Here is a 26243-nt window from a genome sequence, read left to right as displayed (position 1 = left end):
TCAGGAGTAAGCACAGGCGGGTGGTTAATGTCCCCAAGAGTGCACATGTGGAATTATGTTGAGTTGTTTTTGTTGGTTATTATTTCTATTTTGTCCATCTCATCAACACAAACCGTATAGACACCTAAGTTTATTTACATAGCACATTTAACATACATTAAAGATCTCTATATATCGCAAAATTGACTCTTGAGTGTGAGCTTTACAACATGTTGGTCTTTACATCTCCTAATCTCAAAACGCTCTGTTCCACCTTGTGATGTCATGAAGTGATAGTTTTTAAGTTAACAGCTCCTTTTTTACCTTTAGTTCAGTGGAGCACTTCCTGTTTTACCACATGGCATCACAAGGAGGAACAGAGTGTTTTCTGTTCGCGAGAAGAACACAGCATAAATACGCAGGATTTCTGTGCTAAATTTGTGAATGAAACAAAACACAACTCCAGGTCTGTTTGTGATGAGGAAACAACAGAAAATTTTGTAATATGTACCCTGTAAATCTGACCAAAATAAGTACAACCTTAAATTATCTTTAGGACTGGTGCCATGTATAATGATCTGAAAGTGTCAAAGGTGAAACACATAAAACATTCATAGTAATAATATACTATAATATAATATACAGCTAGTTTAGATATGTGCATTGTTCATTTTGTACTTCTATTTTTTTTTTTTTACTTCAGAGAGCTAACACAGCATACAATTTAGCAGAAACAACAAACTAAATACCAATCTTTGTGGATTAGAGCACGGTTCTCCAACTTTCATATCAAGTATTATTTAAGAAAATATATAATTAACCCAGTTTCACCAGAACAAGCTTGGCCACCACCAACCTACCACTGCCTTAGAACATTTTACAGATTAAAGTTCACATCTTGAGGTGAACACACAGGAAGCAAATGTTATTTTTCCCTGTAGAACTAAACAGTGCAGCTTCTCATTAGCTTGTGTTCACAGTCTCACCTCTTCTCTCTATATCAGCGCAGTATCAGCACACCCCAAAGGCTCTCCAATACAAACAGCATGAGGAAAAAGTCCCAGATTTGTGGAACTAGTTAAATAGCCATATTATGGAGATATAGTTCTCACCCATGCTTACTCACTGTCAAAGAATAGATAAGGATTTGCTGTGTATCGGGTTTTGTCTTTCATCTGCCAAAATGCGATAGAAATAGCAGCTATCCTTTGGTTGAACCCGGTCCCTTACAAGAGCTGGAAGAATGAGAAAGCCTGTCGAGCCGCACCTCTCAAATGTGGAGGTTGGGTATTCCACAGAGAATACTGAACGTCTCATTATAGTGAGTAATTTATTTGTCTAGCCATTGCTCAAAGGCACAGGGGAAGAAAAAATATACAGTCCAGAATATTTGAGTTCATTTACAAAGTGCTAGAGCTGTCCCCCTGAGCAAAAGGAAAGCATGGATCTCGTACAATTAATCCAGTCTAGACCCCCTCCCCATCATGCAGAATGCCAGATTTTCTCATGCAGTATCTGGCAACTCTGGAGTAAAATATTAGAAGGAATGATTTTTTTATTATTATTAGAGTTAGACAGATTTAAATACCTACTTCTTACAATAATATGTAATAACAGGCTGTTTACAAAGATCAATGTGCTTGGTCTACACAAATAAACCGTATTTCTCCCAAGTATTGACCTTCTCATCTGATTTACATTTGTGATTCTGTGCAAACGCAATCCAGACGTGTTCTATCAAGCTCTAAATAACTTTATTGCAAACGTAATCTGCTAGTGTTCAGTGTAATAAAACCAGAGATATAAGCAGTTAACCAAATATCATCCACCTGTATTTGAGACATGGACACTGCAGGTGATCGAGCAGAGAAAACACGAGGTAGACCACGAGTGCAGCCTCTCAACAGGGAATAAGATTGACTTTACCCTATGGAAGTCTTGGAAGTGTGAGCTCAATTTCCAAAATGAATTCCTTTTAGTAACCTCCTATGGGGATAATGGCGGAAATATTTGCAAAGCCAGCTGAACATTACAGTTGACATTAGCGCGTTCTATCTAAACATTTTGAAATTAAAATCGAAGGGAAAATAATTTACACGCGGTTGATTGTTGACTTTACTCAGCAGTGAACAAACACTTAAAGCGTTTTGTTGTTGTTATTTAACTTGCGCATGTCAAGAAGATTAACAGTTAATTCAAGTACACTTTGCAGCCCTATGGTGTTGTGTACTTTCAGAATCTAAATCACTTTGATAAGTGGGTAATAAAGAGGGTGAGCATCCGTCTTAGTGACACCAAACAGACGTAGAGATTTAGTGTGAGCTCTGAGTCATGGTGCCAGCCCAGCACATCACACTGATATACCGCAACTGAGATAAGACTGGATTTACTGCTTTCAAGTGTTTGTGGGCACTCCACACTTTCAAAAGTACTTCACCAACTATGTGCTACGTTTTGCAGTCTTTCCAATTCCCAGCTTTCATTCACGATTTATGAAAGTTTTAGAAAATGGCCAGTTGGCATTTTATCCGAATATGACCAAGTAACAGGGACATAAACTGAAGTTGGAATGCTACAGATTATCATGGGCCTATGTGTGAAGTTTAATATTATGTACAGATACTCTATTCTACTCTACTATGCATGACGAAAATTGGGGCAAACGAGAATCAAACAATCAGCCTTGGAGGACTCACTCTTTTACCAGTTTATCCTTATCCAAATTGTACCTTCATTGTATTTGTATTTTCATATTTGTTTCATGAATTTGTTGTTAGTATTTCTGTCATTACTATGAACTATACACTGTAGCTATGTGCTCTGTTGTAAGCCTTTAGCTACAGGGTAGTATAAGAAAGCCCTAAGAGCCATAAGAGGTGAATTCCAGAGCTCCATGTGTCCTTGTTAACATCAGTCTTCCACACACATGCTGTTTTCTCTCCCATACCTCTCCACTGTGCAGCTGTTTAATACTAAATCAAATCCACCACATCTCTGTAGTGTGATGTTTCTTATTTTAGAATCCATTATCATGTTCCAGCATTAGGGAGAAGTACCTGTTCTGTGATTTACAGCACCAGCACAAAGTCAGTGTGAGGGCAGATGTGGGTCTGTGGAAGTGAAACCAACTGTCCAGTCATTTAAAGGTACACTATGTAACTGTTTTGGTGGGGGGGTCTGCCACTTGCTTGTTTCTCAATGCTTTGCCAAGAATGGTCCAATGTATGGTATTACACATACCTATCTTGTGTTTTTTTACTTTTAATACAAGATCTCATGGTTGTCTAAATCTAAAAACTAGCTGCATTAGAACTGAAAAAGTTGGTTATTTTGTTTCCCAAAAATGAAATATATTTCAAGAGCATGCAAAATTGGATACTTTGGTGCCACAACGCACTTTAATAATCTGGTGATAAACATTTATACTCACACCTGTACCTGTTTTCTTTTTTGTTTTTGTTTTCTTTGAGGTTTTTTTTGTTTGTTTGTTTGTTTGTTTGTTTGTTTGTATTTTTCTGCATTTTAAACAGGGTGCCAGGGTGAAAAGAGTGCTCACATTCGGTTCTCCTTGTATACATCAAGATAAATGAAAAGAAAAAATACTGTGGAACATCCCAGGCAAAGAAATATAATCTCTATGGAGTCAAGCACTTCCACTTGAAAAGTTACAAATTGCACCTTTAAACTAACTTAACGATATGACAGTTGAATTTACATTATATTAACACAAAAGAGCACAGTTGGACATGCCACAAAGTCATGACACAAGATACGTAGCTTGAAATCACATACTGACCCCACCCAAGTGTTAATTGTAAACTAACAAGTGCAGCACACATCCACCATATGCCACTAATGTAAGGAATTGATAGGCTATCCCTTAACTTACAAGCAAAGAAAACAGCTCTGAAATAGGTCAACGCCACACAACACAAGACGCCAGAGTTTTCGCGCAGTGTTGACCGACTTCTAATACATCACCAGAGGAAACAGGGTCAGTGATACTCGAGAGGGATTCCTGCCTTTTGCACGAAGCCACAATTGTTTCTCATCCTTTAACTAGACAGATGCTTGATCCATCAGTGTTCTTTAGCCAGAGGACAGACAAGAATCCTTAAACGGGACAGCAGAGAGAGAGAGAGAGAGAGAGAGAGCACATGGGGATAGTTTGACAAAGCCCCGGCCATGTCCCTGATGACAGAGAGGAGAGGCCCATCTATACCGCGCTCTCATTCCCCTATGTAAAAGAAGCCAGGCCTATGCACAAGTTTATCAGGGGCTTAACTTAGACCGAACGCATTTGTCAACCAGCTCTCACACAGAAAAACAATACATATGATTCATGAAAAACACGACTATTACTGTGGAATTTGTAACGTTCAGTGGGTAATCTTTTAAATGGACTGTTAGCATGTACTCACTACACAAATCACAGTGTGTCCATAGATTGAGCTAAAATGTCGATAGTCTTTTCTTATCCAGTCATTTCTATATTTTTTTTTATTTTTTTTATTTTGTCTCCCTTTCTTTGAGATTTAAACATCAAATACAAACTAAAAAAACAGAAACATACATCTTGGAAGACATAAGTCGTCCATGGATCGTAGAAAGTCAGTTTTGATTTCAGCTAAGTTCTTTCACAAATTCAATTTGTTTAGCAATGTTTTTGTGATACAGGCTGTTGCACAGAACGTCAAGTGTAAAATAATCAATCAAAATGAAATATAAAATTGTTACAGAGAAAATAATCAACTGTTGTAGTTAATGTTACTAAACCCTGCATTTGTTCCTGTATTAGAAGCAGGACCAGTGCTCCTGAAACAAACAAGGTTAAAACTACAATAGGTATTTATTTTTTTTAAAGTTCAGCAGGTTACAGAGCAGTGTGAGCGCTCTGGTAGACGCGGTCTGAATCCACCATGTGCAAAAACATGTGAAAAACATTTACAGGCTTAACAGGGCGTGATCCTCCCCTTCACAGAGATTTACAAGTTCACAGGTCACATTATCACATTAGCATATTACAAATAATGAAGGATTTCTCTTTGCAGACTCGGGCGGTACTTGATAAATGACTCATACTTCTGGGTCAGATTCTTCAACTGCTGTCTTACAACTTGTATCTCTTGAGGGTTGTCCAAAGCTTTTTCTTCTTGGTTCTATAGTAAAACCAAGAGCGATGGAAAAGAGGCACCTGCATGGACACACTGAAAAGCCATCACAGCTGGGGCTCTTCCTGGAGCTTCTGTGAACAAAACGTCTCGTCTTATAGCTCTCCTTCTGGTCTCCAGCTGGCCGAAAAACATCCCTCTAAGGTGGCAACTATCTAAAACATATTACCAGCCTTTCTTTGCCAGTAAAACGATCAGTATGCAAATGGGGACCATTATCTTTTATGCCGAAATTGACTCATGTTGTCTGCAACCGTTTTATTTAGCAAATGTGGCAATAATGAACATCTGTTAGGGCAATAACCCACAGCTAAACATTCATAACACAGGCATTAATCTACAAATATAAGTAGGGCTTTTACTTTCGCATTACATAGTGTAGAAGCCCATTATTTTTGACATTTCTCTAGCCCTCCTTCACTTGTTATTACAGCTCAATGCAAAGCTGCCTTCATCCCTGTTTGCTCACAGCGTAGAAGCCTTGATGGGTGTGTTTGTTTTGTTTTGCTTTGCGTCTTGTTCCGGCACAGAGGACAGTCAGCGGCGAGGCAGTTACCCCACGTGCGCTGTAAGTCAATTAGAGCTGCCATTATAAGACACAAGTACCAGGGGAAATAAAGGCGTGGTGCTACACTGATTTTCAGCCCCCTCAGCCTCTCCAGAACAAGCACCGGTAATAACTGTGGGTACATTTTCTACTATTGCCTCCTCCCCTCTTGTTGCAATACAATTATTCAATCTGAACTGTGTGGCTCACCTTCACAGCCCCTTAACTGTCTTCATTTACATGCACAGTTTATTTCAACTATAGGGATTGTATAGGTGCTTTTGCTCCTTCCTAATCTAATTGTGGTGTGCAACAGTGCAAACCTGGCCTCAGGGCTTTCAGGACGTCCACCATGTTTTTTCTCCTAGCATTGTCAAAGCTCTTTCTGGTGCATATTGATCTGTAATATGTTTTGCCCTGAATACACATGTCTTATGATCCTACTTTTGGTTTGTGAACATATTTCTATTTGTTTGTCTTTAAAGATATCAAGAATGAACCAACCAATAGATAAGTACAATTATGTAACAGTAAGTTTTGGCCTAACAATAAACCAACCAACCTGTTGATAACAATAACAATAACATCTCCATGGAGACAAGCTGGTAGCAGACCTCCTATCAAAATAGGTCACATTTTACACCTTTAAACTTAAAAGCAATTAAAGATGTTTTTAAGGTGTGAATAATTTTAGTTTTGTGCAAATGGGGCTATTAAAGTCAATCAGAAAAATGAGGGCTTAGAACATAGCTCTAATATTTTATTCTACCGTTGTATTTGGATCAAGTTTAAACGTGGGAGTATTATTTTTACAAGCAATGAAACTAATTAGTTTTGCTTCTGGGAATATTTTACACAGCACATTTGAGCCTGCTGTTTAGTGCTCTCATCACTTGCCACAAATCAGAACATAAACGTAAATAGACAATTTTCTGTGTAAATACAGCAATCGGCAAATGTTTAACTAGGGAAGCTGTTATCGTCACTGACAGAGCAGTCTCTGTCTGGATTTTTATTGCTATGAGATGAGCTGCTGAATTTACAATAGCATGGAATTACATGATCGTCTTACTGTGAGAAGCACAAGGGCATTGTTAAAAGGGTTGGTTTCATTTGTGAGCGTCTCGTCAAACTATGATGGTTGGCTCTTATTTTGAATGTAGTATCAAATGCAAATGGGAACCAAGATAATAGTACAATACAATGCATTTTAAGGTCTAACAATGAACAGAGATGTGGGCGATATTACAACATAGATAAAATACAATTGAAGTTATATAATATTACAGACAATGGAGCTACAGAAACATAATAATGAAAAGAAAAATGCATACAGTAAGTTATATCATATAATCTTTGAGTTTTTGAGGAAATGTGCATTTAATGATAACACATATTTAATAGCTCATTCCATGTCACTCCAGCAGCACTACAGCAGTAAACAATGATCTATGCAGACATGAACAGTAATGTCTGTGACACATCATTTTGGAAGTTATTAAAATTTGATTAGATCTATCTTCCAACAAAACTGTGTGCTTGTCAAACTCCTTGAGGAAACTTCATCTTTCTTGTAAGACAAATACACTGAAAAGCTACGCCAATTTGATGTAAGCACTAGATCTGGTATCAATATTTTGACACATTTCATGACAGCGTAATTATTTGCTGGGATCCCCGCCAAGGCTTTAATTGTTACATGCGTAATTACACGTTTCGTTGAAGAGATCTTAGAACAAAGCAGTAGTTCCCACATTAATATTGCACTACAAATACTCCCTTTCATTTTGCCTGTCTTCTTAGCTCCATAATCCTGCCATGAAAGAGGATATCTGCCCAAAACCACGACAGGCACCTCTCACAAACCAATTCATTACAATATGGGCTAACCAAGATGCATCTCTCATGGACGTCTTAATTATCCAACTACTGGCACTTGAAAGGCAGGCACTGACCACATATTTAACCAATCATATATCGGCTTACAGTGAACAGAAACATGTCTACAGTGCAGCAGTCAGTCAGAATAGAGTATTAAGCAGATGGCAGAGTGCATTTTAAAAGAGGGAGAGACGGAGAGTTATCAAACTACAAAATGAAAAAAAAAATGATAGTATTAAACAAACTGAAAGACAAAAATGAAAGATGATGTCTACTTCTGCTTCAAATTTTCTAATATTTAAAAAAGATTGGTGAGAAAATCCATTCTATATTTCAGTACAGCCCTGTATGGAGTTTTAAAATAAAATTTCCATCTGTGCATAGCATTTTGGTGCAAGCCACAATCTCAGATAATGCATTCTCCTCATACAGCTTTAATGTGGGCTCCAGCGTCACATGATGAAGGGAAACGGCATGAAGAAGAGCACAGTCCAAACCTCACATACTGTACCTGTTTCAGAGACGTACTTATAAGACACACTTTAATCCATGTGTTTCAGTGAACGCTGCAGCACACGTGGTGATTTCTAGTTTGATAGCATAGTGTAAGAAAGTCAACAGGTATAGTATCATCTTATGCTTAATTAACGTTTTAAACACCTTTGGCTTTTCTAATTCAAATATGAAATGTACATTACCCAAATTACTAAGTTTATATATATATATATATATATATATATATATATATATATATATATATATGTTTTTAGTTTTGAGGTGTAGACTTTTATAAATCTGTAAATGTTTCTGGTGCACAACATAAACACTGGGATTGTTGTTGGACTGCAAAGAAGTTGAACGCACATCCTTCATGCTTATAGGGAAGAGTGCTGATTTTGTTGCTATTGTAAAACCCTGTAACTCCACCTTTAATTAAAACCAAAATTCCAATATATATATATATTTTCTACAGTCTAGCTATTTTCCATTAAACAGAGACATGTGTAATGCCTAAGACTATACACAGCATACTGCAAGCCTCATCCTTCCTATTAGCATTTGTTCCTATAGGAAGAGCAGCCTCTTTCCTCATTACCACTCAATAGAATATGGCTGGCTCTGTTTGTGGAGCAGCACCCGGCATGTTTCTCCTCCTTGCTCAAACACACACACACACAGGGGAGGGACACACATGGACACACACGCGCACGCAAAAGGGAAGTGTTGTAATTACAGCCCCACGTACAAGAGACAGCCATCAGACACACAGGTGGGTGGTTTGTTGTTCGGGGCTACAACAGCACGACTCCAGTCTGCAGGCTACGCTAGCTCACACTGCTCCAAATGATGAGGATCCCAGCGCACGTTGACCAAATGCCACCTGCCACAGCCCTGCTAGCATACAACACCATGTCTGCGGCATTGATGTTCTGAAAAGCCCACATCGATTTGCCTGCGAGAGGTGAAAATTGATAGGAAGATGGAGGCAATTTTGAAAAATATACTTTTTGTTCAGTCGCATGGGAGAAGGCATTTCACCAGCAGATTAGCAATGAAATTTGCCGGCTTCAAAATTGCGTTTCATATGTTTTCTTTATCTGAAAAAGCATACTGCTCTATACAGCTAAACAAAAAAAATGGCAACTTTTCCTGGCATAAATTTTCAGTCTAAGTAAGTGTGTGGTAAGAGACCGAACACAACAAAGATATTCAAATAGTACTAAAGAGGAATATAAAATTAGAAACCTTAACAAGATGTTTCCTGTCAGTAAGCCCTTTGATCAGAAATACAAACCGCTCACTGTCAAGTTGAGATTTGTGACCGAACACCTGCACTGACGCCCACCCTCCCTTTTATATGGAAGCATGAAAGACCTGTCCTGATTTCCAACATGAATGCAGCACTACATTCTCTGATCAGACCTTGACAAAAATTATCATTTGAATTGCTATATTCAGCAATGTTTTCTGTTGTGCACAAACTGGAAAAATGGCAATGACATTTAAATGTAAATCAGGTAAAATATATATTTTCACAGAAAGGATCAGCATAAGCGTTTTCAATATGTATAGAGCTATTGGAAACATCGCATAAGGGGAGCTCAATAGAACTTAAATCAGTTTTGAGTTGAGAAAGCCTAGTGGGGTGTGATTGTGTTTGGATAAGCATTAACTATGGCTTATTTTACTTAAAGGTGCACAATGTACTTTTCTGGTGGGGGTTCATTGCCTGCTTGCCTCCATGGAGATGTCATTTTTGCCTGGAATGTTTCATAGAAAAGTTTCACATGTGTCTATCTTGCATTTATTGCTTAAACAATACAGTGAGTCTTCCAGTAATAGGGTTGCCTTTCCATAGATAGAAATATTTAAAGCCATACTGTGGAAACTTCAGGCAAGCAAAAACTCATCTCATTGGAGACAAGTAGGTGGCCGACCCTCCACCAGAAATGTTCCGTATTGCACCTTTAAAAAATAAATTCAAGACATACCTCGACAAACAGTCCCATTCTCGACAGCCTCGTTCCCAGCTTTGCACATGCAGCGGCCGATCGGTACCATCCACTCTCCATCTCCGTTGCAGTACAGTTTAATGGGCACGTCCACCTCCTCTGCATTCGGGATGCAGACACCTCTCGCCGCCACCAGGGATGTACTCTCCGCTCCTGATAAAGTCTCCTGGAACAATGCCCCATTTGTGATGATCCGAGGGCACTTTCGGTAGAAGACGCGTACAGCTATGAGTGACATACACCCGCCGTAGTCCTGGAAGGCCAGGTAGAAGCCGTTTTTGGAAACCGGACCAAAACTACGAACCTCCGTGTTTATCTTCATCACCCTGCCTCCTAAGTCGACTTGGGAAAAGCTTTCGTCAGCTGCGATAGTGTCCACTTTGATCCAGGGGTTCTCCATCCAAGGAGGGGAGTGTCTGGTGGCAATGTCCGAGTCAGATTCATAGTAATAGAGGTTAAAAGTTTCTTTACAGGAGCCCGGGACGTTGGGAATGCTACTGCAGTCCCGTACGGAGAACTTCATCTCCACATGGATACGCTGGGCACCTCTCCGTCGGATGTACTTGGTGCGGACCCAGTTGTTCTGGTTGGAGTCAAAAACATTGCAGACCTGGTACGTCCGGATGGTGTTCATGTTCTCATCATAACCACTCACCTCCTCCCACTGTGGACGAGCAAAGACAGCAGAGGAATTAGAAGTACTACTGACAAAGCAATTTGACAGTAAACATTTACGTTAATGCTCCAGAGAACTTGTAAAACTAGCATTAAATCTCCTGCGCAGCCTTGTTAATGTGATAGTGCTTGTGTTTTATTGGATTTTTATTAGACACTTTAGACTTGTTATTGCTATTGTTACTAATACTACAGTTATATATAATTGTGATTTATTATTTTGTAGCTGTTAAGAAACTAATTTGTTGAAAAGCTCTACCTTTTCATATCACTGTGTGTATATTTGTTAGTTTAAACTGACACTTTCACCCCAAATACTGTGGATGAATAAATACATAATATACATATAAAAAAATACATACTCAGCTAGCTATTTTTCTAACTTTCCAACTTACTGTAGCTCAATTATCATCTATTGTGCATGCATCCAGTATAGATTTACATATGCCTGTCAAATATTCACTAGCATATTTAATGATGTGTTTTCTAACCTCAGTTTTCTTTTTCACACCAGATAACATGGTGCAAACCCACTCAACCACAGAATGCACCAAGGTCAAAGTCACACATTCAGATGAACACAATCACTTTTAGGGTGTTTACTTTGTACCTATGTAAATATGCAAGTGTTACATCTGGTGTTTTGCCTTTGCTCATAAACTACACTACATGCTGTGTTTTCCACCCAACATGGGGGTCATAACCTTGACCCCTACATCTCAGCCAAGAAAGAAAGTCTGTTCTTAACCCCCACGAGACACTTTGAATCAGCTGCAGCCCCCTGCGCCCCACCTCCATTCACTCTTCACTACACCGCTGATATAATTCCTCAAATTAGTGCGCGCTTACAAGGATTTTGACAGTTTTTGACGGGCTGGGAGAAGTAAGTCACCCTGCGTGTCACAGGGCGGCCTCTACCAAACACCCCGGACTAATTACAACAGCTTTAGTTGGTAATTCCCATGTCTTAATTAATCACAGCTCAGCAAAGGCTTGACCCAGTGCCCGAACAATCTCACGAGCCAACCCAAACAGAAAGCAGAGCATGTTTGGCTGAATCTATGAAGCCTCTGTTCCTACCTACTGCCATGTAGAAAACAATACAAACACTTTAAAAAGACTGGGTTACTACATCACACAGGGAGCAACTCAGCTGTAGTTATGTAACTCTGGAGATCTGGAGTCTGTAACTTTATTTGCTTGGCCAAAAGTTTAATACATCTGCAAAACAAACTAAAAAACTTGAAATAAGATCAACTATTACAAAAAGCATTAATATGAAGCACAATAAAATGAAACAATTTGAATATTTTGCTAGTCTTTACAAAAATAAAATGTTGCTTCTCTTCAAAGGAATGCAACCAGGTGGATTTAACATTAAAAGCTTGGATTTCCCAGCATGCACCGTGTCACAGAGCTGCTGTGTCTTTTGGCCTGTGCTGGCAGACATCATCATCTCAGGTCGTGCGCAGCCATTGACCTTCCCACTTGTTGAGACGCAGTGGGGCGGCTGTGGGCCAATTAAAGCAGAGTGCACAGTCTACCAGCCAGCACAGAGCAAGGGACAATCCCAGTTTAACAAAGTGGATGCAGAGGCAGGTGGGGGTGGTCACTAATGAGAGCTGCAGACAGGGGAAACCGCATAGGAAAGTGTTAGTCCTGTTCCAAGGGGGAGGGTGGTAGAAGAACCCCAAACAAAATGTGTTTTGATGAAGGGCCCCTTTTTGTCCTGTCATGGCCTCTTTGCCCTGCTTTCATCACAGCCAGTGGAGGGAAGCAAATGGGGCATAATAAGAGCCAAACGATCAAGCTCCGAGTGTGAAATTAGAAGAAACGTCTTCATTTTCACAGCTTTTCGCCCAGCGCTGGTGTAAAGAGACCGATCATGTGTTTTAAGTACAGAAAGTGGAGGTGGTGAGTGTCAGGAAGGATTAAGGGCAGCTAAGAGGAGGGCCTGTAAAGTTGATTTTTTAAATCTACGCAACAAAGCTAAAATATTCTGATCAAAATTATGGTGAACAGTTTTGATTTTAGTATTTTAGTAGTAGTAGTAGTAGTAGTAGTAGTAGTAGTAGTAGTAGTAGTAGTAGTAGTAGTAGTAGTAATGGTGATAGTAGCAGTACTATACTTTTACAGTACTAAATCAATTACAATTTTATTCAGAAATATTTTTGAACAGTACAGACTTTGAAGTTTTTCTTTTCTTTTACTCTAAGTAACTTTAAATGTCTACTAAATTGAATATGAATTATTTCAGGTAAGCAACAAGAAAATACTTTTATTGCAGTACATACACTTCCATCCCCAGAGAGAGCCCACAGAGGCATCTGTGAGATAGGATGCATGACTACCTCCATACAAAAGCCCAGTCTTTTATGTTTTAATTGCTCTTGTAGGGTCCCAGGCTCTAATAGTCCTGTTTATACAACATTGGTAAATGAGTTTCACTGTTTAGTGTGGCTGCCATGTGACACATAATTATTTTTCAACACCTACACTTTCACAACACAAAGTTATGAAACATAATGACCTAAATTTACCTGTGTTTGTTTTTTGTCTGTGATGATGTAAACATCAAGAGGTGAATAATAGGTGCAACAGAGAAAAATAAATTAAAGTCCACAATGTGATTGGAGAGGGAGGTGATCTGACCAGTAACTGATGCAGGGTTGATGAAGTCACCCACTAAATGCTTTATTTGAATGCAATGCTGAGGAACATTCAGCAAAGCATCTCCATGGAGACAAGCTGGTGGTGGACCCTTCAGCACAAAAGTTACATTGTGCACCTGAAGTTCCACTTCCAATCTGGATTTATGAGAGCAAATGGAAAAATTAATTTTGTATGTTGTGTCAATTGTCAGTTAACAGCACACCTGTCTTTGATTTATATCACACAGTTTAACCTGCAACCACTCTGGCACTGTTACCACAACAAACCTGTGCTTTATCTTTATCACTATAACTGCTATTAACGGTTGATGCTTGCTTTTTAAAAGCCTCTGGCATTTGTATGTATAAAATGTCTTATCTATAGGGTTTATAATGCCACAGCAATTTCTACCAAAAAAGATAACTCAACTGAATAAAGAGAGATAGATTAACTACAGAGAACACGCAGGTATCTGTCATTTTAAATGATGAACAACTGTGGTGTGAATGTCTGAAAGCATCTGAAATGGCATCATTGTTATGTAAATGTAGTTTATTGTAATATGTACATTACATATACAGCATGCTAACACTTCTCTATATATTTTCTGATATATTGGACAGTGCATTGTGCAGCAGAGGTTATTACATTCCAGTTGACTTTCTCTGAGTTACACATAAGCGGCACAGTTCAGCGACGCTCACCGACAATGAAGTTCAGAATCAATATCTTCTAGTGCCTCTCTGGGGAAGACAGGCCCTGTTCAGCTAACCTCTATAATACATCTCTGTGACAGCTGGTCCCTGCAAAGCCAACCGTAACACTGCATCAAGGCCAAACACAGCACTAGCCTTCACTCAAAAGCACTGGGAGAGTGGTGTTGGACTCCTCTATCACCGCTAATTTCTCCATCGTCTGAAGAAAGGGAGACATGTTTACATCTGGGCTCTTCACTGACGTCCAAAATCCAAATTAATTCGCAGTAATGGCGGTAATGGATAGGCTGTCATGTTCAAGGACATCCGCTAAGTCAGGTATTTGAAAAGAGATTTTGCGATATCTAACCTCAGAAGGGTAAAAGATAGTTGTATAGAATGACTACAAAAGTTCACTCTGAAACATTGATTTTCTAAAGATGGGTGCTTTAAAACTCTACTGCCAAACAAAGTGAAAAGTGACATTTGATATATATCCATGGAATGTTTTATTTTTGTAATGATAAATACAGATTGTCTGGAGTTTTCTGTGTGGTCTAAGGCTAGGGGCCAATGGAAAGATGTTGGATTATTTTGCTGACTGTCAACAGCGTTATTCGGTGTCAACCCCAGAACTAAAGTTTAAGTAATAATAAAATAGGAATTATTTTCACATTTTATTCATGAAATCAGTCAAAGGCTAGTGTCTTCCAGCTTCTGGATATATAGGTTCTCATATGAGTGTTTTGTCAGTAATGCATTCTATATCACTGAGAGAATTCATGGCCTATTAAAGGAACAAAACATCCATCTTTATTTATCATGGCTTTTGGTCCCTTTGTTTGGTTCAGTCTGTAGAGCAGTTAAACCTGACCAATGGTTTTTGTCCCTGTAGCTCTCAAGGAAGATCTATGGCATCAGATAAATGCAGAATGACTGATATAAGAGTATGGTTGTAAGAAATAGTTTGTAGGAACAAGATCTCAGGCCACAAGATCCCACAAGATAAAATTGCCAAGATTGTGCTCACATGTGGAAAATTATCTTGTGAGATTTATTTTCAAAGAATTTACATTTGGCATGGATAAAAAGGGTTAAGTTCTTCTTACTAACATCTCCTGAGAAGCCATAGTTCCATTGATTGATCCCCGCAATTTATTCATCTCAAATGACGTCAAAATATTGTCTTGTCTCATTCTCGTGGACCCAGTCTTGTGTCTCGTCTCGTCTTGTAGGAATTGTGTCTCATCTCATCCCTTACTAATGGACTCAAGCTGGGTTAAAACTTTCAGGTGTCAAAATCCTACACATTGTTATTCTCCATTTTGACAGTCTAGAGCAGTCCTGAAATGTTTTCCCACATCAGTCAAGGGCACTACCACATCTCAATATAGCTCCACTTTCCGTGCAGTTCCCACACATTCGACGTCGCACCAACCATCTATTTATCACGTTTTTGTCATTACATTGTACGAATTAACTTAGTCCTGCTTCACAATCCAGGGCCCGCACTCCGCTCTCGATCACTGACAGAGCCAAATGAATTATTCACAGTAAAATCAGGCAGCGAGAGCGAGAGGCTGGGTAGAAAACTCCTCCAGCAGAAGCAGCGGTATCGTCGCCCTATTTGCAGATGTGGGGAATCTGTCAAAGCAGGAGTGCCTTCCCCAGAGGGACAGCTAGGACAAATGACACCCACTCTCTGCATTCAATTACTCCGACAGAGGCCATGGGAGAGAGGGCCAGATACAAGCATGCACTTAAGTACAACTGTCTGCTCAAGTCAGCTCCCATTACAACTGACCACTGCTAATGTACAACATGTGAACTTTTACTGACATGCTTCCACGGTATGAGAAATATGACTGCACTGGGAAACATTTAACAAATTACTCACAAAGTCATGTCACAACTGTCTACAGTGTGGTAGATGGGGGTGGTCAAACAAAACCAAGACATCACTGATCACTCATTTAAGCAAGTACTGATATTGAAATAATAGGAAAAAGCTGAACATTTCTTGAATGCATTTTGGAATGCATTCAGAGAAACTACTATCATTTTATGTTGGAAAAAAATAATAATAATATCACTATTATCTTTTTGGTATCTAAATCAGTATGTAGCCTTTTCCTTGGTATCAAAAGGGAGATTCTGCATCATGGCAATGCTATTAGATGTGTTACATTTATTGCTACAGTTATAGTTTATATTTTCTACAACTGCTGCCATTATTGTAGGGATGCTGTTTCTACTAGTACCCCTCTAATACTATGACCCATTTTTAGGTAAACAGGCATATTTCAGTCCCTGGTATTCATGGCAGGAGAAGGCCTTTCATATATTCATACTATTATATGAATATATGAATGGTCCTTTATGTATAACAGATTCAGCAGGATTTCATGGTGAGTCTAAATGTCTGTGCTTGTCTGCTCTTGAGTGTGGCACTGAGAGGGTCAGGAGCTTTGACCTGTTCTTGAGGAGTTGTCTTCGCAAGGAAGAGTCTTGGCCACTTAACCCTGTCCCACTGCGCCTCACTATACGTTACACAGAAGAGTTCTATCAGGCCGAGGTCTCAGAGAGAGTATGCATTCAGGCTACATAAAGCTGTTTTGATGATACATTATTGTCAAATGCTACACTGTAGCAAATTGCTGTAGTTCCTACAGTATTTTTTACAAAAAACTTCTTGCTTTCATATTCATATTACACATCATAGCTGTAGATTTAGAATGCATTGTGGGACAGAAATTCATTAGTTAGGAAGAACAATTAAGTTAGTAAGCATGTTGTAACATACATACTAACTTACTATCTAACTGACAGTTAGCTTGTGCACCACTGTAGATGGGAGCGTATTGCATGTAAATGTTGTATTTTCAAATGTGTGCACATTGTATATATTCAGTTGCAGAGAGCACAGCCAAAGAGAAACTTGTGGGAGTACTGCACTCCATTCACATCACAAAAGAGTAAAACTTAGACTTACAAATTTTTCAGCTTTGTAATGTATTTTGTAGAGTATTAGGACTTTTGTGTCTGTTGTGTTCTTAAGTAGTTCTTGCCTATATTAAACCTGAATAACTATGCTGTGGCCACATAGGCGTATTTAGAGCAATAGGCTCATTTACATGACCACGAGTGAAAAGGCCGACTTCACTGAGCCCTTTGCTCCCTCTTTCGTGCTGCTGCGCGAGGCACCACGGTGTCGGTGATCTGAGCTGAGCACATCATGGACTGGCCCGGTTCCACTGGATAGTACAAAGAGACTTGGTAACACTCCGGTAGAGCGAGCGATCAGAGCTATGCAGGGACTGATGTGGGTAAACAGTGTGCTGCTAACTGCACTGAGACACTGGCCCTGCTGTTGTAAAACTCCAGTAGAGCGAGAGTTTGTGGCACATCTGACTCAAGAGGCAGCAGATATCAGAGGTGAGCGTGGACTGACATGGGTGTGCTGGGAACTACAAAGACAAAAAAGGGGTTTTAAAGGCATAAATATCACTTCCATCTATATGTATATAGATATAATAATAATAATAATAATAATAATAATAATAATAATAATAATAATAATAATAATAATAATAATAATAATAATAATAATAATAATAATAATAATAATAATAATATGTTAGTGTGTTTGTTTAGGTGAAGTCACCTATCAATCTTGCAAACTGAAAACCGAAGTAAAGGTGAGCATGTCATTAATGTACAGATTTGTGGTGGGATGTGAGGTCATTGTAATAACATTGAGCAACATTGTTTTCGTCATTACTTTCTGTGAGAATATTAAAGGTGCATTAAAGGGAGGTGTTCCGCACATGCCCCCCCGGAAGGAGGCCCCAGAAAAGACCCAGGATACGCTGGAAGCACTATGTCTCTCGGCTGGCTTGGGAACACCTTGGAGTCCCACCGGAGGAGCTGGAGGACGTGTCTGGGGTGAGGGAAGTCTGGGAGTCCATGCTTAGACTGCTGCCCCCATGGCCCGGCTCAGGATAAGTGGAAGAAAATAGATGGATGGATAAAGGCATAAATATCACTTTCATTTATAATAATAAAATTCTTTTAGTTTAGGTCACCAAGCGTATACTGAGTCAGACCAGGTCACATTCATTATTGCTGAGCTGAACTCACTTCTGCACCCACAACACTTCACAGGTAAGTATTTCATTTCATGAGAAAGCTTGTGTAATAGTCAGTTAAACTGTATGGCAAAATTACTACAGCATCATATATGTTGAAGTATGTTTGAAATATGCAAATACAGAACTTGGCTCAGTCACACAATTGTGACAAATCCACCAAATGTATTTCCATTCAGCATTCAGAGAAGTTGATACAGTATTATGTGGGTGGAGCAATGTTCATGACTTCATATGTGTACAGGAATCTCAGGTCAAAAGTTAGAAGTCTATTTTTGAAACCTGTGTATTACATCGTGTCTGCATATTTAATATGACAGATAAGTTATGTTATGAGTTTTTCTTCCAGACAAGAATAATAGACTTTTCACTTGTCTGGCACAGATACGGCATAGCTCTGCTTGTCATTTTCCTTAATGAAATAGAGGAACAGCTTGGCTATACGTGCGGTGATATATAAAGATGATTTACCCAGGCAAAGCTGAGATAGCGTTTAACATAAATCACCTTGTATCAGTTGTTTATAGCGTTGTTTGGACGACTGCCTTACACTTATAATGTGATAGCTGATGTTCATATATCTGCTTAAATAAAACAGATGATGTGACACCAACTTTCATTTTGTTTATGTTTCCAAGGTGTCACAAGTATCACATATCGTGTCAGGATATATTTCATGACACTAAGAGTTAGTGAAAGCCAAATGTGTGGTGGTGTGGCTCTCGTTGGATATCACTGATCCTCCAGCTAAGTCCAAATACAGCCGTGCATATATGTGTAAGACAATAGCTTCTGTAGGGCACCTCTGGCTGTGAGGGTTAGACCAAACTCCACACCTGTTGTCGTGGGCAGTTAGAGACCGACTTCGCCTACTGCTTTACAATGTATTTTAATGTACAGCGCAGAATACTCATAAATCTACACTACCCGCTCAGATTAGGCCGATTTATACTTTGCTAAATCCAGCAGCTTTAGAACTTGTTCGCGTTTCACTGCACTCTTAAATCTGATTGTTAAGGAGATTTTCATAGGGCATAGAGAACTGCATAGTTCAGTTTACATATGTACAGTCTAACCTATGCCTTTATTAGCTAACCTATGTCTGCCAGTAATTTATTATTTTTATTTTATTTTACCATTCATAGTTCATTGTTTTAATTTGTAAATGATGACTTCAATAAATGGTTAAAGATATTTATGGTGGGACACGACAATGAATAAAATTAAACGAAAATAAAAACATTGAAAAGTTCTTAAATCATACTGGGAAAAGGACGAGAATAATTTTAAAATCTGTTAATATTGGACTTGAACTAAGGCAAAATTATGAACTGGCATGAAACCACCTCTAAATTGTCTGAAAATTCCAGGGAAAACTTTAGAGGGTGTGTATTATTAGACATATTGTCCTTGGCAGAAATAAGATAAAACTTGTCTTTTTGGTTGGAATTAGCATTTGCAAACTCCAGGTTGAGTAATAAAGCTCTCCTAAATTATTACAAAAATGTTGAACTCCTTTCTATGTGGCCATTTCTCTGATTAGAATGATAGGTTATAATTGAAACCATATTATAACAAAGCCACAGAGGCATAAATAATTGAATAAAATTGTAGTGGGGCTTTTCAACTGCAGCAGCAAATACGTGTACAACATTTTTCTCCTTCTTTTGGACTTGGTTTAAGAAGTCTAAATCCTGTGGTGAGAAAAAAGTGAAGGGGAACGAGACTCTGGTTTTGGCTGGATTTGCGTAGGCCTGACTTCAATGTGGCTCAGAGGAACCCAAGCCTTGGCTAACCATGTGGAAACACAGGGCATCAAACAGCACCAAAGCATTGTACCACATACTGGAGCTATTTGTCTGGCTTAGGAATTCTGGGCTTAACAGTGTGGCTTTGGGACTGGTTACTCTCCCTGTGAAAAGCACAATTTACCCATGTTGCAACACAGGCACTGAGAATGTTTTGGGTACATTTAAAACATTAAAGTAGCCAAATTGTTTCTGTATGGTTGCTAAAATGTGTTTTACCCAGTACAGATAAATTGTATAAGCAACACTTACAGTAGAAATGAGATCGCTGCATGCTGTGGGCTGAATGCGTGTAATTAAGTGTTTTATCCTTAGAGAAACAGGAAATGTACTGTTAGTATGATAGTTGTTGTTAACATTATTTTAAGGGCAAAACTCTAATCTGGCCTCTGAAAGTTGTGAAATGTGTAGAATCTCATTAAGGTGAATAATTAGGATACTAGAAGTGCATTAGGGAAGTGAGGAATAACTTGGTTGTAATAATACCTGTATTTTTCATGTTTTGAAGAGAGTAAAATTATAGAGCCTTTAACATAATGTGTTTCATAGTTGGTATTACACTGTTCAACTGGTTTGCCTTTAGAGGTTTGAGCAAAGCTTTGACTCTAGAGTTCCGGCCGGCATTCATTAATTGAGCTTTGACCTAAAGGTGAGATAGCAAAACATGTCAGGATTAAATTGATCATGGGGGACTGAGCCAATTTACTGAGCTGCCTGCACCTTCAGAGAGACAGTCATGACCCTAGTGCCCTCATCCTGTTAGCTTGGTTAGCTTTAACAATAACACTGTGTCTCATACAGTTCAAGTTTGATTTTCTAAACATTGGTCAATTTTTCTATATATAATTGAATCTGTCTAATAAGTGAATGTGTTGTTAAGAGGGAACATATCATCCAATCATCCAAACAGTAAAACAAGGAATGAGGATAAAATGTTTATTGTCATTTTGACATTTGTCATTTGGCAAAGCTACAGTTTAACAAAGTAAAACAAGAGCAGCATCTGTATGAACCTATCTATTGTGTGTGTTACATTGATGTAATTCCTGAATAGATTTTTTGCTATGACCTACAGTTAGGTAAAGCACAGTAGCAGTTTGCACATGATCATATACTTACACTGTTGTCGCTGGACCCTGACACTGGATAGACTGTCCATCCCAGCTCTGCCGTCGCTGTAGTGGAGTCCATTAGGGTTTCTAGACAAAGAAAAACAAAAAACAAATATTGTTTATTTTTATATTGACAAAACATATTGAGCAGCTGTAAATCACAATGTTGGTTGTTCTTGTCCCACATAGAACAATTACTACAATTTTATTTTGAGCAAGCGTTTGAGGCCCAGCAGGTTTCTAACGAGTCTGAAAATGTCAGTTTACACCACATTGACAAGCGCCATACGACTGAAGTGAAAGCTACAGCCTTTGTAAGTCTGTCCAGAGGAGGGGCAGTGGATTATCCGGGTAAAGGAACACCTCTGGTAATTGGGGTCAAAAAGAATGTGCCTCTTGTCTGTCATGAGGTCCGCTGTAGACAACATTCCACGGATGTGATCCATTTGTCTATCAAAGGATCACCCGAGCATGCATGACCACTCTCTGCCTCGGCTGTAGCTGCTATTGGATAATGTTTGTGAGACAATAAAAAGAAATGTATTATTATTATTATTATTCATTTATACAACTGGCAGATTTTGGTTAGCTATGAAGATACTGTGTTCAACCTATATATATATATATATATATATATATATATATATATATATATATATATATAGGCACAATCACAACATGGTGATAATTGATTTCCAAAACACACAACAATAGATCTTCATATAATCATATTTTGTATTTTGTATATAACTTACTAGCCCTCATTTAAATCTCTGCAAACATCTTCTGAAATGAAATCTGAAAAAATCACAAATCCAATCACAATTGCAAAGCTTGTAAAATGTTAGATTTATTTTTATTTTTTTCAAAAGCTGTGCTTCACCATTTTTTATTTTTTTTAGTAAATAGCTCTAGGCCCTGGCTTTTTGTGACTTTATTTACTTCTTTAAATATACATATTTGTATATAAAAAACAAAAAAAAGATTATATTTTATTGGCAAACTTGTTTTTTTTCCCCCTTGAGTTAATGAATTTATGCTGCCACTGGGCCCTTAGACGTGAGTGTAAGTTTAGGGCAGTGCTATAGCCGGCAGCAGATGGAGAGGACATTCATCAGGTCTGGGGCGGCAGCTGCAGCTCGGAAATGCCACACAGGGATTTACAAAGTCCCCTGACGAACACAGTTTCTAAGCTCTCCAGAAGTCAGAGCCAGTGTTGAAATATAACACTTTTGAGCAATTGTTCACTGCGGCTGCATTCATTTAGCCATATTAATTGTGCACTTTAGTGTTAGGAGTTGAACCCAGTAGTATCCCATGACTTCAAAACAGATGAACAGTTATGATCAAATTATTCTTCATTTATTAAAGGCAACTTTTCTCATGGATGGTTCGCAACCTGCTTGTCTCCATGAGGATGTTATTGCTTTGCATAAAATGTAAGTTAAGGGATTCACGTTATCTGTCTCCATAAAAACAAGGATAAGACATGAACAGGCTAAGTTACAGGTAAGACCTATGGAGAGGAGACAGTAAGAATGCATGGTTTTTGAGTAATTTAATAACTGCAAGCTAGAGCACTCCGAAAGCAAAGCAATAACATGTCCATGAAGACAAGCAGGTAGCAGACCCTCCAGCAGAAAAGTGACATAGTGCACCTTTAATAGCACACTCACAGTATACACATACACACTAAAATAAATAGTTTATAAGAATACTTTAAACCCTATGGAAGCACTAAGGATATCTTAGCCTTCCAGTGGTTCCATAACTGTGGTTCTCCTGATTTATATTCCGCATCCAACTACTTTTTAATTAACATCCTCTGCACGCATCCATTTCTTCCAGGGCCTTGTGCTTACATTCTGCCTCTCCCCATGCCATAATACTAGATTTTCCCTCCTATTCACTTATCACAAAGCTCAAATCGTATAATTAGTCAGATGAAACTGCAATTGAGCAGCTATTGATAAGCTTGTGTGAGTGACTCTGAGAAGCTGCAGCCTGTGCAGTTGTTAGGCAGAGAAATGGTAATTATCCAGCGTAATGATAATGATAATTAGCAAAGGAGTAAAATGAGAATAATGAACCCCCTCTGCGGCCGCGTGGGGGAAACTTGTGGGGAACAGAAGCAAATGTACCTTGAACCAAAGTCGAAGGAACACCCTAGTCTTTGGAATGCATCTGCCTGGCCTGCTTATGGAATTCATATCTGACTTGCTGGAAAATTTTACCACTACCAAAATAAAATGTTACACACAAGTGAACTGCCAACAAGCTATTTGTGACTGCCAAAAATTAAAGCATCACAATCCAATTAAATACAGATATTCATTGCACATCACGACTAGCTTTAGAAGTCAAATCAGAAAATGACTTGTGCATTGCTTCATTTCACATCACTTTCATTCCCACAATCATTAGTTTGGAAAAATACAGTTATTAGCACACACAGATCCTGCTTGTCTCCTGCTCTCTCTGTCTTGTGTTGCCCACTCACTGGACACAGTCCCTCACACACAGACTGATCACTTCTGCTGTCTACAGCTCTGTTAGAGCAGCATCCATTTCTTCCTGCAGTGCAGAGCAGCACAGAGCAGTACATAGCTCACAGCCTCAGTCTGAGCTCCGCCCCCCGCCGTGCCGGCCGTCGCTCAGCTGGACCTGTGGGTGATTAATCTGAAGGAGGCTGAGCACAGGGCTCTGCACAGCCCACTGCAGGAGACACTTATTCTGTTTGGAGCAGCGCTGTACTGTTTGTATCAGGGCTTCTCCCACTGCAGGGGCTGTCAAAGATGTCCACTAACACAGTCTACTGTCTGAGTAAAGTATCACCCTAAGGAATACAGGGAACTGTTTGACTAAAAGCTTCAATTACAGAATAAAAAAATTCCTTTCATCGTGGTGGGTGATTCTTTAGGATATACTGAAATCATTATTTATCTATAATAATTAATTTGGTCAATATTTAATTATTTCATTACTGTTACGCGTAAGTCTACACAAAATGTCTACATGAAATCCAAAACCATAAAAATCTGCATTTTCTTCTTTGCATAAACTGTGGGCAGCGAGGTCATAAATATGCAATGAGCTGAGTCTGGAGGAGAGTGCTTCCTCCAACACTTCCTGAGTCTAAGGAGAGACTGGAGTGTGATGTGAGAGCTCTCCATGAGGGGCTGTCTGAAGTGACAGCAGAGAGAGTCTGCACCATCTCTGTGCTAAAGAAAGCAACAGCATTTTCAATGAGCCATTCAAAGAAGAGCAGATCACAGAGTCTCAAGAATACAGCAAGACCAAAATAAACATTTCACGCCATTAGAAGATGAAATACGATTTTGAGTCTAAGAAAAAGACTTAATACTCAATATCAATGTCAATGCCACTATAAAAATATGTATATTGTTTTTTAGACTGTAGAATGTCATTTTCAACACAAAACAATGAAAGAATAGTTACCATCTGGATTTGCGCTAGTTCTGATAAAGATCCAGACAATTTTAAAAGTATCCAGGAAATATTCAACTTTATTTTATTTACTTGTATGATACTTGTTCCGATACCAGTTTTAGCATGGATTAGTTTATCAAACCTTGCTGTTTTTCAAAATAAAAATGTTTTAGTTTGACTTAGTTTGTGTCATGAATAAGTAAATAAAACAGACTGTGCAGATGTGTCGAGAGGCAGCAGCTGAGGCCGTGCCCTGTCCAAAGGCTGTGATAGACGGATGGCCAATCAGTTCACAGAAGCAGACAGAAGAAGAGCAGCACAGCACCATCTGAGTGATGCATGGAGACGTGTGACTGCCCCATTCATCTTAGAGGTAAACCTACACTTCCAGGTCCTAACCCCAACATCCCAGAACAAGCTGAAGTTTTGTTTGTTTTTTTCACTAATTTGAATGTTCATACTTTAGTGTTCTAGTACTAAAAAAAAAGTAATGAGTGTAGATCGGTTGTATTGATTTGATTTGATTCAATGTTATACTACTTCAACAAACTGTAAAACTCTGTAGTCTCGAAATAAAGCATATGTGTATAAATAATAATTCTTATTGACTCTTGATTGCTTTGATATTGCATCTTTTATCATTTGGACTGAACGTATTTGCGTAACTGTTAGAGCATCATTACGAGAGAAAAACCTCAGCATACAGATTACTACTTCAAAGTGAAATCAGTAAGACCCCGGCAGACCGTTTTAATGAGGCCAATCCGAAGACATGGCTGACTGAGTGTTCTGATTGAGTGGCTTCTTTTTATCTTTATGGTTGCTACTAAGCTACTTGTTGGAAAATGCCTTCATGGTGTTGTCTAACAAAAACAGTTTATCCAGATAAACCAGTCTCATAAAGTCTCTTGGTAGCTATAAAAAACAATACAACACATTCATGGCAAAAATGAATCCCATGGTTTTTGTTTTCTTAACACCCAACTCCTGAGGTCCAAAATGGATTATAATAAAAAGTTGTAAAAGTACAGATATTGCAGTCAGACTAACATGCCATGGGCCATATGACAAAAAATAAATAGTCAATCTCAGTTTCCAATTTTATTCATTTACTTTTTGTCTCACTAAAAACAAATCAAAATGGCTTTCAAGATGAATTTCCTGAACATAAATAATGTTTTTTAATGATTGTCATGACAAAAAAACTGTCCAATTTCATCTTTGAACTGATTCATACAAAATGATTTTACCCACTTAGATTTGACTGTAGACCTTTTCATTAAAAAGACCAAAGCTGATTATAGAAGTGACTGAATCTAGATTTTGATTCAAATTCCATTAATTGAACAGCCCTATACCATTCTCAGCATATTAGCAAGGTTCAATTTCGTGAAGCTTCAACACTTTCTCTGAAGCATTTCATCACCTTAGTTGAAAGCAATATATTCCATGTCAAATGTGTGCCGGCTGCATGACATAAAGTAACATGAGTAAGCTGTTAATTGTTCTACAAACAGAAATCTATATGGTACCAGCACAGATATCTGCTCAGATGAAGCAATGATACCGGCCACGGGGAGTCCCAGACATGATTCATAACTATAATGATGGA

The 26243-nt window shown here is 38.6% G+C and overlaps 1 protein-coding gene across 2 annotated transcripts in view; it reads right to left on the bottom strand.

Moving 5' to 3' along the window:
- Positions 1-26243, bottom strand: part of ephb2b (eph receptor B2b) — a 119442-nt gene that overhangs the window by 54117 nt on the left and 39082 nt on the right. For both annotated transcript variants that reach the window (XM_033966252.2, XM_033966253.2), the window contains exons 2-3: positions 21189-21268; positions 10071-10755 (exon numbers count right to left, since the gene is read on the bottom strand). In XM_033966252.2, the coding sequence (XP_033822143.1) occupies positions 10071-10755; positions 21189-21268 (765 nt within the window). The remainder of the gene's footprint in view (positions 1-10070; positions 10756-21188; positions 21269-26243) is intronic.

This window comes from Periophthalmus magnuspinnatus, chromosome 5 (assembly GCF_009829125.3).
Source record: "Periophthalmus magnuspinnatus isolate fPerMag1 chromosome 5, fPerMag1.2.pri, whole genome shotgun sequence".
Classification (NCBI taxonomy): domain Eukaryota; kingdom Metazoa; phylum Chordata; class Actinopteri; order Gobiiformes; family Gobiidae; genus Periophthalmus; species Periophthalmus magnuspinnatus.
The sequence above is the reverse complement of the archived record's forward strand: the minus strand, read 5'-3'. Positions and strand labels throughout refer to the sequence as shown.